The sequence below is a fragment of the Lontra canadensis genome, unplaced genomic scaffold, assembly GCF_010015895.1.
Source record: "Lontra canadensis isolate GAN:19392208 unplaced genomic scaffold, GSC_riverotter_1.0 scaffold20, whole genome shotgun sequence".
Taxonomy (NCBI): Eukaryota; Metazoa; Chordata; class Mammalia; order Carnivora; family Mustelidae; genus Lontra; species Lontra canadensis.
Genome location: NW_022631014.1, coordinates 24,191,006 through 24,206,712, shown reverse-complemented (window position 1 = coordinate 24,206,712; position 15,707 = coordinate 24,191,006). Strand labels below are relative to the sequence as shown.

General features: G+C 40.2%; 1 protein-coding gene across 1 annotated transcript in view; it reads right to left on the bottom strand.

Annotated features, from left to right (window-relative positions):
* Positions 1 to 14,098, bottom strand: part of ABHD5 (abhydrolase domain containing 5, lysophosphatidic acid acyltransferase) — a 29,192-nt gene extending 15,094 nt beyond the window's left edge. Inside the window, exons 1-2 of the mRNA XM_032861385.1 lie at positions 13,949 to 14,098; positions 1,320 to 1,405 (exon numbers count right to left, since the gene is read on the bottom strand). Coding sequence (XP_032717276.1) covers positions 1,320 to 1,405; positions 13,949 to 13,995 — 133 coding nt within the window. The 5' untranslated portion in view covers positions 13,996 to 14,098. The remainder of the gene's footprint in view (positions 1 to 1,319; positions 1,406 to 13,948) is intronic.
* Positions 14,099 to 15,707: the final 1,609 nt, after the last annotated feature.

Sequence of the window (15,707 nt, the reverse complement as noted above, 5' to 3'; positions counted from 1 at the left end):
AAATAAAATCCATTTGTGGTACAGAGAATGAAAAGGAGGCATGGGCAAACATCTGCACATATATCCACAATAATCATGTATGTGAACTGCTCTTCTGAATCCACGCCTAAAATATATCAGCAGAACAAAATTACACAATTAGCAACATTGCTTAAAAGTATACCCCAAGGGGTGCCTGGATGGCTCAGTGGGTTAAAGCCTCTGCCTTCAGCTCAGGTCATGATCTCAGGGTCCTGGGATCGAGTCCCGCATTGGGCTCTCTGCTCAGCAGGGAGCCTGCTTCCCTCGCTCTCTGCCTGCCTCTCTGCCTACTTGTGATCTCTCTGTCAAATAAATAAATAAAATCTTAAAAAAAAAAAAAAAAAGTATACCCAAAGATACCAGGATAGCCCTGACAGTACAAGTTGGGTAAATTTCACTGCTCATAAGAAAATTTATAAAAAGGTTTCCACACCACTAAAATGCACAATTAAAAAGTCCTAGGAAACTAAAACCAGAGGGAACGCTAAAGATCACCCTACCTCTTCCCTCTTCATTTTACAGATAACAAGTGGGAAACTGAGAAAGTGACTTACCCAAGGTGCTGATATCATCTGGTTGCATATCTGGGCCTGGACCAAGTTATCTTGTTCTACTTCAGTATGTGCTCCATTCTACAAAGCTACCTATTCTGGAACACCTAGAGCCTATTAGATTGTAGTCAGGGGCCTTTGGGGAGTCCCTGAGACCCTTTCAGGCGGTTTATGAGGTCAAAACTATTTTAATAACAAAACTAAGATACCTTTTCACGCTCATTCTTTGATGGATATGAAGCAGAGTTTTACAGAGATCACTAGATGTGATTACCAACAACCTGAATGCAGAAGCAGATATGAGAATCCAACTGTTTTATATTAAGCCAGAAATCAAAGAGATTTGCAAACAATGCTACTTTTCTCACTGTATTTCTATTTGAAAAGTAGTTATTTTTAGAAAACATATTATTTATTTTAACCTATAATGGGTTCCTATTATTTTTAAATGAATAAATTAACATACTTCAAATAATTCAGTTTTAATTTCTAATTGGTAAAGAGTCATGGCTATAACTGATAAACAAAGCTCCTTAAGGCCCTTACCAATTTAAGAGTATAACAGGGACCCACGACCAAAAGTTTAAGAACCCCTGCCTTCCAACACTTCTGTACTTGTTGATGACATGGAAACGGGGAAAAAGCACTTTTGCTAACAAACTAACACACCACAGAATCTTATCTCCAGTTTCTGGGCAGTGTGATCTTAGCAAACAGCTCAGGCAACTTACAAAAAGAAAACCTTACATTTTAAAATTTTCTCTTCAGCTTCTTTAAGGTGTGATGTAGATGTAGGGCACCACGTGGGAAGCCAACCAGTTAGCCATCCTGACCTAGAGCATCAAAAAGAAAATACAAAGACATAAGTTAATGTTCTTCTCAACTTAAAACTGTTACATTTAAAGAAAAGCAAAATAGGAAATTTACTGTCTATATGATGGTGAAGCGATCTACATCTGGCAGAATCCACCTAATACATACAAAGTTATTGTGGTAAAGTACTGGGGAACAGACATTCAACTTCAGCCTGTGAACCTACAAGTAGATATCAAAATCCATATTTATGGATAATCAGACTTTAAGTAATCAAGCAGAAATAAAAAATAGGCAGAACAAGAAAAGACAAAAAAAGGCATTCACCCCAACCCACTGTAAGAAAGCCTCTTACCAGGGTGGAAATGCAGAAAAGGTAAAGACCATGAGTGGGTTCACTTAAATGGTAGGCTCACAAGCAGGTATAAAATCTTAAGGTTGAGAGAAGAGAAAATTTTATTAAAAAGGAAATTGGTTTTGTTTGTTTTTGGGGTTTTTTTTAAGCTTCAAAGTTTATGGTTCAGAGTGGGAATGCACCCCTAATACAAATGCAGAAGTTTGGCCTATGTATAACTTGCCTAGAGTGACTGGGTTAACTGTTAGTGAACATCTCTGGGATCCAACAAATAGTAGATGAAAAGAATGACCAAGGCCTTTGGCAGAAGATAGTTTAAAAAAGAGAACAAGGAATCAAGCTTGAAGCAACGAGCAAGGAAAGGTATGGGAACAGGATGCTGGAACAGACTGGCTTTGCTCATAGCCAGCCAAGGAGAGGATAAGCATATAACTCCTGGCCTGGTGGCAGCAGACTACAGGCTTATCCTAACAATCTGGGTTAATGTGGAGCTCCAGCACTTATCTGACAGCAAGGGCATTAGCACCTGACCAAGAATATTTAAAGTGAAAGCTTTCTGATGAAAGAGAAAATGAATCCAAGGAGGAAGAAAGACAAACTACTGTAGGTTTCAGATGTGAGGTATGGCCTTGAACCAAGGCTTTGGCAACAGGGATGGACACAAGAAAATAAGGCCAAGGAATATTTAAAAATAAACCAGGCTAAAAGATACAAACTTACAACTAGACAAGGAGTAAGTTCTGGAGATCTAGAGCACAGCATAATGATTATGGTCAATAACACTGTATACTTCAAAACTAAGAGACTAGATCTTAAATGTTGTCACCACAAAAAAGAAATGGTAATTACATGATGTGATAGAGGTGTTAGCTAAATCATAACCATACTGCAGCATATAAAGGGTATATATAAATGTATCAAACCAACATGGTTGTATGCCTTCAACTTATACAATGTTATATGAAAGGGGGCAGGATCTAATGGAGGAAACAGGTGACCCAGCAACTATAATTACATGATGGAATTAATTCATTCCACAAGTATTTACTGTCATCCGGAACATCAGTTATCAAACAGAGGTAAGAGTGATTAGTTTTTCTTGAGAGCATCAGGGAGTTGCTTTTGAGCTAGATCTACATAAAATGAATGGGATTATTTCAAAAGGTAAAGTGGCAGTTCAGCCATCCCCAGTGAAGGAAAGGGCAGGAGCACATGCACATAAGGAAATGCGTAATGTATGTTCTGAGATAACAAACACGTTGTTTCCAATGGCTGTTCTAAAAATTACCACAAACTTGGGAGCTTAAAACAACAAATTTATTCGGGGCCACACTCCCAACAGAGGCTCTGGGGAAAATCTATTCCTTGCTCTTTTATTGGTTCTGGTGACTGCTGGTATTCTTATATCTGTGGCAGGGTCACTCCAGTTATCTGTGTCCATTACCACATTGTCTTCTATGTGACTTCTCTCCTGCCTGTTTGCAATCTCCCTCTGCCTCTCACTTATAGAATCACTAGTGCTTGCATTTAGGGCCCACCCAGATAACCCAGGATCATCTCACAGTTTCTTATTTTTTTAGATTTTATTTATTTGAGAGAGAGAGAACATGAGAGGGAAGAGGTCAGAGGGAGAAGCAGACTCCCTGCTGAGCAGGGACCACCCCCTCCCCCCACAATGTGGGGCTTGATCCCAGGACTCCAGGATCATGACCTGAGCTGAAGGCAGTTGCTTAACCAACTGAGCCATACAGGTGCCCCCATCTCAGTTTCTAACTCAATTGGTTAAATTGGAAGTTTGCAAAATCTCTGCCATGTAAAGTAACACTCTGGGCACCTGGGTGGCTCAGTTGGTTGAGCCTTCACGTTGGGTCATGATCTCAGGGTCCTGGATCAAGCCCCATGCCAGGATCCCTGCTAGGCAAAGAGGCTGCTTCTCCCTCTCCCACCCCCTTTGCTTATGTTTCCTCTCTTGCTAGGTCTCTCTCTGTCAAATAAATAGATAAAATCTTAAAAAAAAACAAAAACAACAACAAAAAAACAAAAACAACAACAACACAGGTTCTGAGGACTAGAAAATGGACTCAGCTTTGGAGACTATTATCTTTGGGGATGACTACCACAAATATGAAGCATGAAGTCTGTTCCAAGATAAAATATTTAAACATCCAACAAATGGTAGTTGACATTATACTGATGACAACAAAACAATTCACTAAAATTATGTGGCATTAATTAGTAATTCCTAAAATAAGAGTTTTAACTAAGGTTCAGAAGTACTTCAGAAATAGAGGGGCGCCTGGGTGGCTCAGTGGGTTAAGCTTCTGCCTTTGGCTCAGGTCATGATCTCAGGGTCCCGGGATTGAGACATGGCATCGGGCTCCCTGCTGGGCAGGGAGCCTGCATCCCCTTCCCCAACCTCTGCCTACTTGTGATCTGTCAAATAAATAAATAAAATCTTTAAAATAAAAAAAAGTACTTCAGAAATAGAAATTGACAAAGAATTGTCATTTTGCATGACTCCTTACCTCAAAGGTACTTCTAGCTGACCTTCAATAGGAAACAGCCCTATTCCAACCTTTTACTTGACACTCTAAGTATCATTTTTGTCTCTGTTTTCTAGCCATACAATATTCCCTATTCTCTCACTTCCTGGTGCTGAATATCCTTGGAATATGCATCTCCCCTTCTCTTCATGATCCATTACACCTCTCACCAACCTCAGATTAGATTTCATTCCCCCTTCCCGATATACCCAAACTGGATTAGATCAGGATAGCAGGATATCACCCAATTCTCAAGATCGATTCTCTTCCTTTTCAAGTTGTATTACAACATTCTTATTTACTCACCAATATCCTTACCCAACTGTATGATCCTTAACGGTAAGAACTCTGTGTTCACCAATGCATATTATTATACATAGATGTTATAAATGAAGTTTTTGCTCCATCTGAAATGTACTGGCTACAATGAATTACAAGTGGATCACTTGAGTATTAAGAGAATCTTCTGGGATGATAGTGACATTCTTTATCTTAACAGGTGATTGGATTATACAATTCAGCAAATGAACACTTAAGATTTAAGCATTTAATCATAATACAATTTTATGCTAAAAAGAAAAAAGTAAAACAGGTTGGATTTGATAACTGGTTGAATAGAAAAAATGTGTAATAGAGGATTCCTAGGTTTCTGAGTCAGGTACCACTAATAACCATAAAAAATACATGAATAAGAATAGGTGTGAGTAGAAAACTGTACTAAGTTTGGATGGGTGGCTCTAACAACCAGCTTTTTCTAAGCTTTGAAGGCTCATCCTACATTTGCCTGCTTATAGAATTTCTCTGGGCATTAGGTAGAACAGCTGCTTGGTAAGTGTTTTGCAGAATGATTAAGTCATTCACAATACAGGATATATTCTCAATCCAAGTCACTCAGATTTTGTAGATCTGAAAAGGTTTAGGAATGTTAAGCACCAGATCCAAGAGTATCAAGGTAGTAAGGAAATGATACAAGTAGAGATTTAAATCCAATTCCAAGTGACATCAAAGACCTTTTTTCTCAGGTGACTACCTTCCTTAAAATATGTGAGGTGCTATCATGACCTACAGGATAAAGTCACAGGACAAAGTCACATTCTTTAGGCCTGCATGAAAAAAAAAGATACATAATAGCCTGCATTATAACCAGGCTCCATTCCAAATGTTCTTCTCTGTGTTAGTTTCAAACCTTCGACATTAACAAGATCAGAGGATAGGACCCCAGGCATCCCCCACAAATGTTTCATATAACTTATTATCAAGGTAAAAACATAATAGAAACATTATTATTAGTCTATTTGTAAATATATAAAGCTATAAATTATCAAGGAAAAACAATTCAAGGTTTTAGCAATGAATTTTTCAATCATTCAACAATTATCAATTGTTTTAAAAAAACACTGTTAACAAGCAGTTAAAAGAATCTCATGATCTTTGGAGCTTAAAATTTAAAAAGTAAACATTATTAAGCTGAAGCTGTTTTGTCATTGACCAGGAATGGTCATCAAAGTCTATGTTAGGCCACAAAAATAGGAGCTAGTACCAAGAGGAAGTTACTTACAACTCAATCTCATCAGTTTTCTTAAATAGCCCTCAAATCATAGCACAGTTCTTTGCCAGAGAAAATCAGAGGTCAGTACCCAAAAAAACCCCAAAACAAAACAAAACAAAACAAAAAGTCAAATGAACTATAGTCTACTATTGCTCCAACTGCCATCAGGTTGGGGCAAAGAAAACACAAACGCAATCTTCATTTCAGTCTTTAAAAAAAATTTACATTCTCTGAATACCTACTAAGTACAGAGCCTCAAGTTTAAAATGTTATATAACAGCCTGCAATAGGAATTATGCCTACCCTCCTCACAAAACCAATTTTCAAAGGATAGGATGTCTTGTCCACTCATTTTTGCCTCCTAGCAATAGGCTTAGTGCAAAGAGAAAATGCAAAATAATGTTTTCATGTTTGCAAGTCTAGTGCATTACACTAAAAATCAGGACTCTACAACCATAAGAGCCACTAACCCTCTTCAGGTTTTCTCAGCAACTTTTTCATCAAAGCAGATAATTGTTTTTAAGTGGAATTTTTCTGAAGTATATTTATTTATTTATTTATTTTTAAAGATTTTATTTATTTATTTGACATACAGAGATCACAAGTAGACAGAGAGGCAGGCAGAGAGAGAGAGAGGGAAGCAGGCTCCCTGCTGAGCAGAGAGCCCAATGTGGGACTCGATCCCAGGACCCTGAGATCATGACCTGAGCCGAAGGCAGCGGCTTAACCCACTGAGCCACCCAGGCGCCCCCTGAAGTATATTTAAACTGAAAAAATCCATAAACAAAGCATAGTAAAATATTTTATTTTCACTCAATGGAATTGTAGAGATTCCTCTCTTCTCCTAAGCCTTGATAATATTACTGTCTAATCACCTTTGCCTAAACCAGATAAAATGTTTTAGAGAAACTGTCTTCTACTTCTTTCTTAGAGATACTCTATCTAATTGAGTCCCACACACATAACTGGCTCAAGGAAACATTTTTAAACAGTGAAAGGAAAGCTGAGGTCTATCTTTTTTGTTCTTCACTTGATTACCCTTTGTTCTCAAATTCCCACAGTTGAGCTTGCAACATCTATTGCTTCAACCCTCCAAAACACCCACTCAGCCTCATCACCTGTATTCCACGTAAATTAATCTCATCTTCAAAGAGACTCTGCCCCTTCCACAAAATCTCCTATGTCCTCCGGTGTTGTTCTAGGCTTAGTGTGTGGAAGACTGAAACTAAGAACCCAAGACTGAAGCTTAGAAGAATGGCTGGATATCTGACAAGGTCACAAAATCTAAAATAAAAATTAAATTCATATGTCCCAGCTATAAAACAGTAAACAAGGAAACAAAACAGTAAACAAGATACAGGGCTTCCTCCTCATAGCTTTGGAACATAAACAGAAAAGCAAAACTCAATTTCCCTGTTTTATTTAAACAGATAATCAATAAACACCATCATCCACTACTGAGGCCCTAACTTGGGAAGCAACCCAAATGTCAAAGGCAATATAAAGAAAAAGCCATTCACCATAGGGACTACATCTATTTAAAACAACAGGAAGATGGGGCGCCTGGGTGGCTCAGTGGGTTGAGCCGCTGCCTTCGGCTCGGGTCATGATCTCAGGGTCCTGGGATCGAGCCCCACATCGGGCTCTCTGCTCTGCAGGGAGCCTGCTTCCTCCTCTCTCTCTGTCTGCTTGTGATCTCTCTCTGTCAAATAAATAAATAAAATCTTTAAAAAAAAAAAAAATAAAACAACAGGAAGACGTATCAAAAAGTGCACCAAAAGGTTTTCTACGCAGCCACATCAGCTGAGCACTTAACTCTCAGCCTTGCTGAGGATCTAAGCCCTAAAGCATCTATTAAAAAAAAAAAAAAGTACAAGGAATCTTGCTTTATAACTCTGTAATAAATATAGAGAAAGAATCTTTTTAGTGAGCAGACTTCCAAGCTAAAAGAAAAAAAAAATCTTGAAAGACTACACTAGAGGTGGCATTCTAAGGAAAGACAAAAAAGATGTGCTTAACATTAACAGAGTTTATTAACTTAAGAATCTGATTTTAAACATCCTGAGTTCGAGCGATAAAACACTGAACTTTTTCTCTTAACTTTCTACCTAATCTTTTTTTTTTTTTTTAAAGGATTTTATTTATTTGTCATAGAGAGAGAGAACAAACAGGGGGAGTGGCAGGCAGCCCTCTGAACAAGGAATCCAACACGGGTCTTGATCCCATGACCCCAGGATTAGGACCTGAGCCACCCAGGAGACCTTACCTAATCTTTTTTTTTTTTTTTTTTTTTTTTTTTTTCAAAATAACATTGTACTCAGGTGCCTGGGTGGCTCAGTCCTTAAGCATCTGCCTTCGGCTCAAGTCATGATCCCAGAGTCCTGAGATCCAGCCCCACATTGGGATCCCTGCTCAACAGGAAGCCTGCTTCTCCCTCTCACACTCCCCCTGCTTGCTGTGTTCCCCTTCTCTCTCTCTGTAAAATAAATAAGTAAAGTCTTTAAAGTAATAAATAAATAAAATAAAATAGCATTGTACTTATACCCTACTGCCATCAACATTTACGTATCCTTATAATCCCTGTTTTGTTCTCTTAGACATAGCTGACTATCTATAGTATTACCAAACCTAAATTGCACAATCTATAAATATTGTGAAATAGGTTTCAAAGATTTCTGAAGAAAATATACAAACGTCTGGCCAATTTCCACACACTGTTGGCCACTTAAATAACATTTCTAATTAGGTTATAAGTAAAGAGGATTTCATTATATTACAATTTTTTTTTAAATGGCCTCCATCTCTATACTGGTACTACCACGAGAGAAAAGTTGTTTATTACTGTTCTCTATCCTACTCTAAGTACAGTAGTCTCTCTCATTTAGAGAAACTATGAGGTTTTGTTTCTTTTGTAAATATCCAAATTAAAGAGAGGTATGAATATACATATTCTTCTGAAATAATTCCTCAACCAATGAATGATTAACAACTTTCAAATAAGACATTACAACACTTTTGCAAATAAGGGCCTTTCCTGGGTAATGGAAAATCCTATCATGCCCTTTTATTTTAAATAAATAATAGCTCACATGATTTGAATTATCACTAACCATTAGGTCAATCAAGCCCTCTAATATACTATAACACATTAATTCACATTCTTTAACTATTTACCCCCTATAACTTGTAACTATGAAAGACCCAGAGTTGGAGAATCAGTATTTTAGACACAGTTATATGCTGGTGATATTTTCTCCCCAGTTGTTTCCTAACTTCTCTCATACAGTAAACAAACCATCCTGGAGTCAGACACAGCACCAAACATACTTAAAAGAAAACTACAGGTGTACTTTTAGATTTACACTTCTTAACAAATCCAAGTGGCATTTCATGTTACTTCTAAAATAAGTTTATCTACTAGATAAAAACTAAAAATCCCAAGTCTCAAACTGAATAATAACTTTTAATAAAATCATCTTTACACATAATTCTTTATGACTGACAATCAGGAATGAGGAATTATAGAACAAAGAGGTTAGACTAAAAACCTAACAATATAATATTTCTGAATGGCTTTTACAAATAAGTCAAATCCTTAAGGACTCCATTCAGAATCATCTGTAATTCTCAAATGTATTATCCAGTGTTGTTTTTATTAAGTGGACCATCCTGGGACTTTACATTTGTTTAAGTTCTTCCTCACATGCCTGAAATCTCCATTTGCTGGGTCTGTGACTGGCATTTTGAAGAACAGGCAAAATAAAGAAGTATGAGTTGTTTCACCCAAGGTCAAGAAGTAGAATCATATTCCTAACCTCCCAATATATCTTAAGCTTATGATCTAAACTTCAAATTCTTATTGAGTGTATCAAAGAACATCTTTTGATGTTCTTTGAATATCTTAGGGTGAAAAATATCAGGTTATAAAGCTGCAAAATATATAATAACTAGGTATTTTATCTTAATGTTTGTGTCAGCATAAATTTACAATATTGAACTGTTTAATTCAATAAACATTTATTGAAGTTTACTATTTATGAAACCCATTCAGGCTTTACCAGACATTTGAGTAAGACAAAAGCTTTAACCCCAATGAGCTGACAAAACAAATAACTACACTACAAAACATGATATAAGTGCCATAAAGAAAGCTTAGGAAAATACTATAGGCCTTCAGAGAAGGGAGATCACAATCTGTTTTGGGTCAAAGAAAACCATGTGAATCAAGACAAGGGAAATAGGATGCGCAAAGAACCTGTTTGGGAAACAATGAAAGATTGGCTAGAGCCCAGGGCACAGGGAGGAAATAAGGCTCCAAAGGCAGATAAGAGCCAAGCTGCCTACAAAGGGCTTTAAGTCAGGCTGAGCACCTATAATAAAGCCACTGTGTGTAGCTGCTACAAACAAGACTGTGCCTCTTGGGGAGAGAAAAGTAACTGATGAAATAAGCTATGCTGAAAGCATAGGAACTTTGGGGTCCTATGTTATTTATGTTATTTTAAATGGGTTATTAAAGTCTGCTATAGGGGTACCTGGGTGGCTCAGTTGGTTAAGCATTTACATTTGGCTCAGGTCATAATCTCAGGGTCCTGGGATGGAGCCCCACACTGGGCTCCCTGCTCAGTGGGGAACCTGCTTCTCTGGCTCCAGCTCCCCCTACTTGTGCTCTAGCGTACTCTCTCTCTGTCAATAAATAAAATCTTGAAAAATAAATAAATAAAGCCTGTTATAAACCAGAAAAGGGAGTATGTAGGGTCAGAACGAGGTGATTTCCAGGAGACACTGGAAATGGAAAGCTGATGTACTTAGAATCTACTGGACTTGGTAGATTTGGTATTCAGGGCCATGAAGATGGAGGTGGGCAGTGTGAAAAATCAGGCCACAGTTCTGAACCCAGATGACCAGAAGAATATAAGCACCCTAATGAAAATAGGTAAGTCAAGGGCAAAAACTGGACTCTGTATTGTTTAGTTCAGGGGAAGAAATGTGAAAATGACATCCAAGTCTGCACGTTTTACATTTGAGGAATAAAGTGCAAACATCTGGCACACAATTAGAAACATCACCAGATTTCTGAAAAGGGCTCCATCATGAGAATAAGATTTTAGTTCTCTCCACAGAAAAGATGCTTCAAAGAGTAGAAGTAAAGAAGACAAAACATGAAAACACAGATGAAAGAAGTAGAATCTTGGAGAATTGTGACATTTAAACAATGGAAAAAAAAAAGAGAACCTAATAAAAGTGACTATTGATCTGAGGCTAAGGGATAAAGCAAAATGTCTTAAGGACTATAATGTCTGGTAAGAATTGTAATAAGGAGAAGCTAACTTTACAGTGTCAAATACTGAGAAAGACCCAAGGAAGATAAGTACCCAGGAAAAAAAAAATCCGCTAGAATGTATCATTGAGAACTGCAGTGATTCTTAAGAAGTCAGGTAGCAAGAATTTGGGAAGGAGAGATGGCAATAGAGAGGAGTCACTGATCTTAGTGGTCTTTTAAAAATGGCAAAATCCACTATCTTATCTCCAAGGCAAAGGACTATAGTCAAATTCTAATGTAAATCCAGTAGGTGGCTGGTAAACCCACTGGAGGAGAAGGGGAGAAAAAAAATCCTTTACTTGTAGCATTTTATGATGTCAATATAAATGAGTATTTATATCAAATACTACCACCATGGCTGATTTCAAGCTGCCAAAAGTTGGCAAAATCTTGAAAGTTTAGCAATGGTTGCCAGTACTAGCCAACTCCAACACACCACTGCAAACCACCTATTTTACTGTCTGCTCTGCAGCTGAGCAATTCTGTCACAGCTTTCCTCTAAACTCAACAGATCATTCAACTTAATCATTCTTTGGGACAACCTTGCAGCAATTCACAGAAGTCTTCCCTACTCTTGTCACATTTAGCTTTCTCAACTGTCTTGCAACGAAAATGGTTAGATGTTGAAAGCCAAACGGCTTCCAGGCATGCCTGTCTTCACTGAGAAAATCACAAAGAAAAAAACAAGATTCATATGTGCCAAAAAGCCTTCCTCCGCCTTTTTATAATTGTTTCCTTTGTTAATGTTAATTCCCCATCTAAACCTGAAGTGTCTTAAAGATCAAGAACTTGATAAAAGACCCATTTTCTCACAACCTCTAATGGCTCTTGGCATAGTTCCAGTTGATTAACCAAATTAAAAAAAAAATAAGCTCTATATCAGTGCAAGGATTAAGTAACAAAGTGTTAAGAGAGTAAGCAAAAGAGACAAGAACCAAACATCCCTCATGAGTCCCAGTTCTACCGAGAAGCACCAGTGATATGGCAGAGGATATTAAACTAAATCTAGACACCTGGGGAGCTCCAATTCAGTTCTGCCACTCACTAGTGGGCTCCTGGTAGCCCTTTCAGTTGCCATTGCAAATGAAAAATGAACAGAAATACTGTGCACACAGGGTTGATCTTAGGTTTAATATAAACACATTTAGGCAACACCTCGCAGGACAGGTACTTGCTTGGTACAGTTAAGACTACGCTAGTATGCACACTGGATATTGCTTAAGTACATTGCCAAGAGTACCAAGGAGGCCCATCTCTGTCATGGGACTATGGCTGCTCAGCTGCTACAGATATTTTATAGTCTGTCCCCAATGACCTGGGGACATCACCCCATCCACAAATTCCTTTCACAGTCATGCCCTGGACTCCCAGGCCCCACAAGAATATGGTGACCAAAAAGTCCACCTAAAAGCAGTTTCAGAAAGATAAAAAAGTGTTATGACAAACTAGGTGGGAACAAGCTACCAGTTGGTTCCTACTTGTGTCCACATGAGGACATTCCCCATCTTACCTCAACAAGGAAGTTTATCAACAAACCAAAACAATGGACCCATTCATAATGTAAACAAACTTCAAAGGAAGAACCTAGTTTCTAGTATTTCGAAACTATCACCTCACCCCCCCTCCCCTATCCTTCCAAATACAACTGCTTTCATAGTACTCCATATTACCTTTATCATTTAGGTTATGTTTCATATGCAAGTTTCTCCAGACATCTTAAGTAGAATTATCAAAATATTAAACATATATACAGAAACATAAAAGTTTACTTTCCAAAGGAAATGACCAGCCTTGAGAAATATGGCAATAATATTCATAAATTTAGTTTTTCCACTAATTGTTACCTGTCTACTGACAAGGGCACGAAGTTTCTAGCTACAGGTGGAAGAGAATAATTTAAATTTAGTATGTCTGTGTATCAAAAAGTTTCACGTTGGACATCTGCCCTCCAAATTCCATAAAGTTTTCTACATATACATGTGTTCTGAGGCGCAAACACACACACTTCTCCGGTAACACCACAACACTTAGAAACAAAGGAAGATCGCTGAAAGATTATTAATTCTGAACCTGCTGTCCATATAGTGTTAACATTCTTTCCACTAAGTATAAATTAAACGCTTTCTGAAACCCAAAGTTATACACCCACACCCTCAAACCTCTTTCCCTCTCGCTGCGCTTCTCCTCTCCCCGACACCCCCCAATCTCCTGCACTTTCCAGTACGATTTTGGGTTCTCCATCTCCGACAGCCCCAGGGAAGCGCCGCCCCTTCCCCCAGGCTCGGGAGGTTCTGCCCAGGCGGCGCATTCGTTCTCGTCCCGGGCTGGACGGAGAACAGGGCGCACCTGCAGCCAGAAGTCGCGCTCCGAAGTGCACGAAGGACTGAGCCGTTTCCCCTGGCTCGAGGCAGGTGTGAGGACCGCCGGTCACCGCCTGCCGGCTGTCCTGAGGCACGCGGGTCCGAGGAGTCCCCGGATGACGAGCCGGGCGTGGGTCGGGCCACCCTTGCCGCCGAGCCCGCGGAGACGCTTACACAACATCACCGCGGCCCCTCCGCGCGGAGGTCCTGCGGCGCGGCCGCGTAGGATTCACACCCTTCCCGCGCTCCGCGCCTGGGAGCGCCCGGGAGGGACAGAGCCAGGCCGGGGCGTCCTCGGGGCGCAGCGCGGTCTCACGCCGGGCCGGACGACAGAGAGGCAGGCCGGGGTACGAGTCCTCGGCTACACCGCCCGGCCCGACCCGGGCCCCTGTGGAAGGAGCGATCCCGAACCCCACGAAGTCGTGGCCGCACTCACCTCTCGCAGGTGTCCGCCGAGTCCACCTCCTCCTCCTCCGCCGCCATGGCCGCCGTCACCGCGCGAGCGCCTGAGCGCGCCTCCAAGCCGGCTGACAGGCCGACTGGGACAGTGAGAGCCTCCGCCGCCCTTAAGGCCACCGGCGCCCGCGCATGCGTCGCCCTCCCACTCGCACGACGCGGCCGCGCGCGCGCGCGTGCCCGGGTCTCTCCACCCAGATTCACCAGCTGCGCGTGCGCACTAATGCCTGGCGCGAACCCGTGAGGGCTCTGGTGGGGCTGTCAACCCTGGAACCGGTAAGATTCACCTGGAAATGTTAGGTAGCAAGTGGCGTCAGTAATACCCGTGTTAATGCATCAAACGCTAATATTAACTGTCAGTGCTGGGCACGAGGCAGGCATTGTGGAAGTACCCTGGGACCTTCGCTGGAGGAGCTAAGTATCGGATAGACGCTGCATTGGCGAACGGGACTGCAGCAGTGGAGAGAACTCTGGCCTTCCGCCAGCCGGTCCCTCCAGGTGGGTAGCCAAGGGGAAAAGGTGGCTCAAGCCTCTAAAGTCAATATTCACTGATGTGCTGGGGTTATAATAGTGGCCAGAACCAGCAACTGCCGTTAGCCTCACGCGGTATATATATTGGAGGGATCTAAAGTCGGTGTTTAGGTTAACTTAGAGTTATTGAGAGGGATTTACTAACATAATGTCAAGATTCTTGACCCGTTTTCAAGTCTTTTAGCCATCAGATACTGCCTGGTTTTGTAATTATACCTCTCCCTACAACAGGGGCCAAAGGCAGGATACCCCCAGAAGTGCTACTTTAGCATATTGACTATTTTAAATAAAAGTTATTTAAGAGAATCTATGTAGAAAGGACACTCAGACCCTCCTGAAAACAGGAAATAAATCTCCATGTGATAGGTACCGTACCTCTGTGCACCAGGATAAAGAGATAGCCTTATCACCAGAGATGGGAAATTTAGAGCCAAGAAGGCTTTATAAACAACCCTATCTACTTTTTACTAATTTCCGACCCCAGCCCAAATTAGGCTTAGAATTCCTTACTAATTGAAGTTTTCGAAGCTAAGTTTTCTATATCCTGTCAGTTCTTCACAGATATATTGTCTCTTTGTCTAAAAAGCATAAAAACTGCCTGCCTTGGTCATTTCTTTAGGTCTCAATTTCATTATTGGGCCTCTGTGTACATGTAGTAAACCACTTAATTATTTTCTCCTGTTAATCTGTCTCATAGAAATTTAAGTCCAGTTGGTAGACCTTGAAGGTAGAGAAGAATTTTTCCCTTCCCTTCACTATCATTCATCCATTCTTATCTACTGTGTGCCTACTATGAGTCCATTGTGTTTTAGTAGCTGAAAAACAATGTACTAAAAAGGTCTGAGACCAGATCTCTCAAAGTTCCAGGACAACCTGGTGCTATTTTTAAATCTTCTAAATAGTGACCTACTATCCAGTTACCTTGAATGAGAGTGCTTATGTTGGAAGGTCATCAGGACTTACTTTGACTCTCCAGTCGGATAGTCAGGTTGTGACACTTTTAAGGCAAGTGCATGGTCTGCTCTGCAGGCCCGGGCTGTGAAGTCCAAAAAACTAAATGCAGCCATTATATCACCAAAGCTAAGTGTACCACACAGACTGATGATTGGTGCCCTACTGGTTCCAAGGTCAGCTTTAATCCCAAGAAGGATTTTTTCTAGGGAAAATGCCATTGTAGGGATCTGGGCCTTTATCAGAAGTCTGCAAAT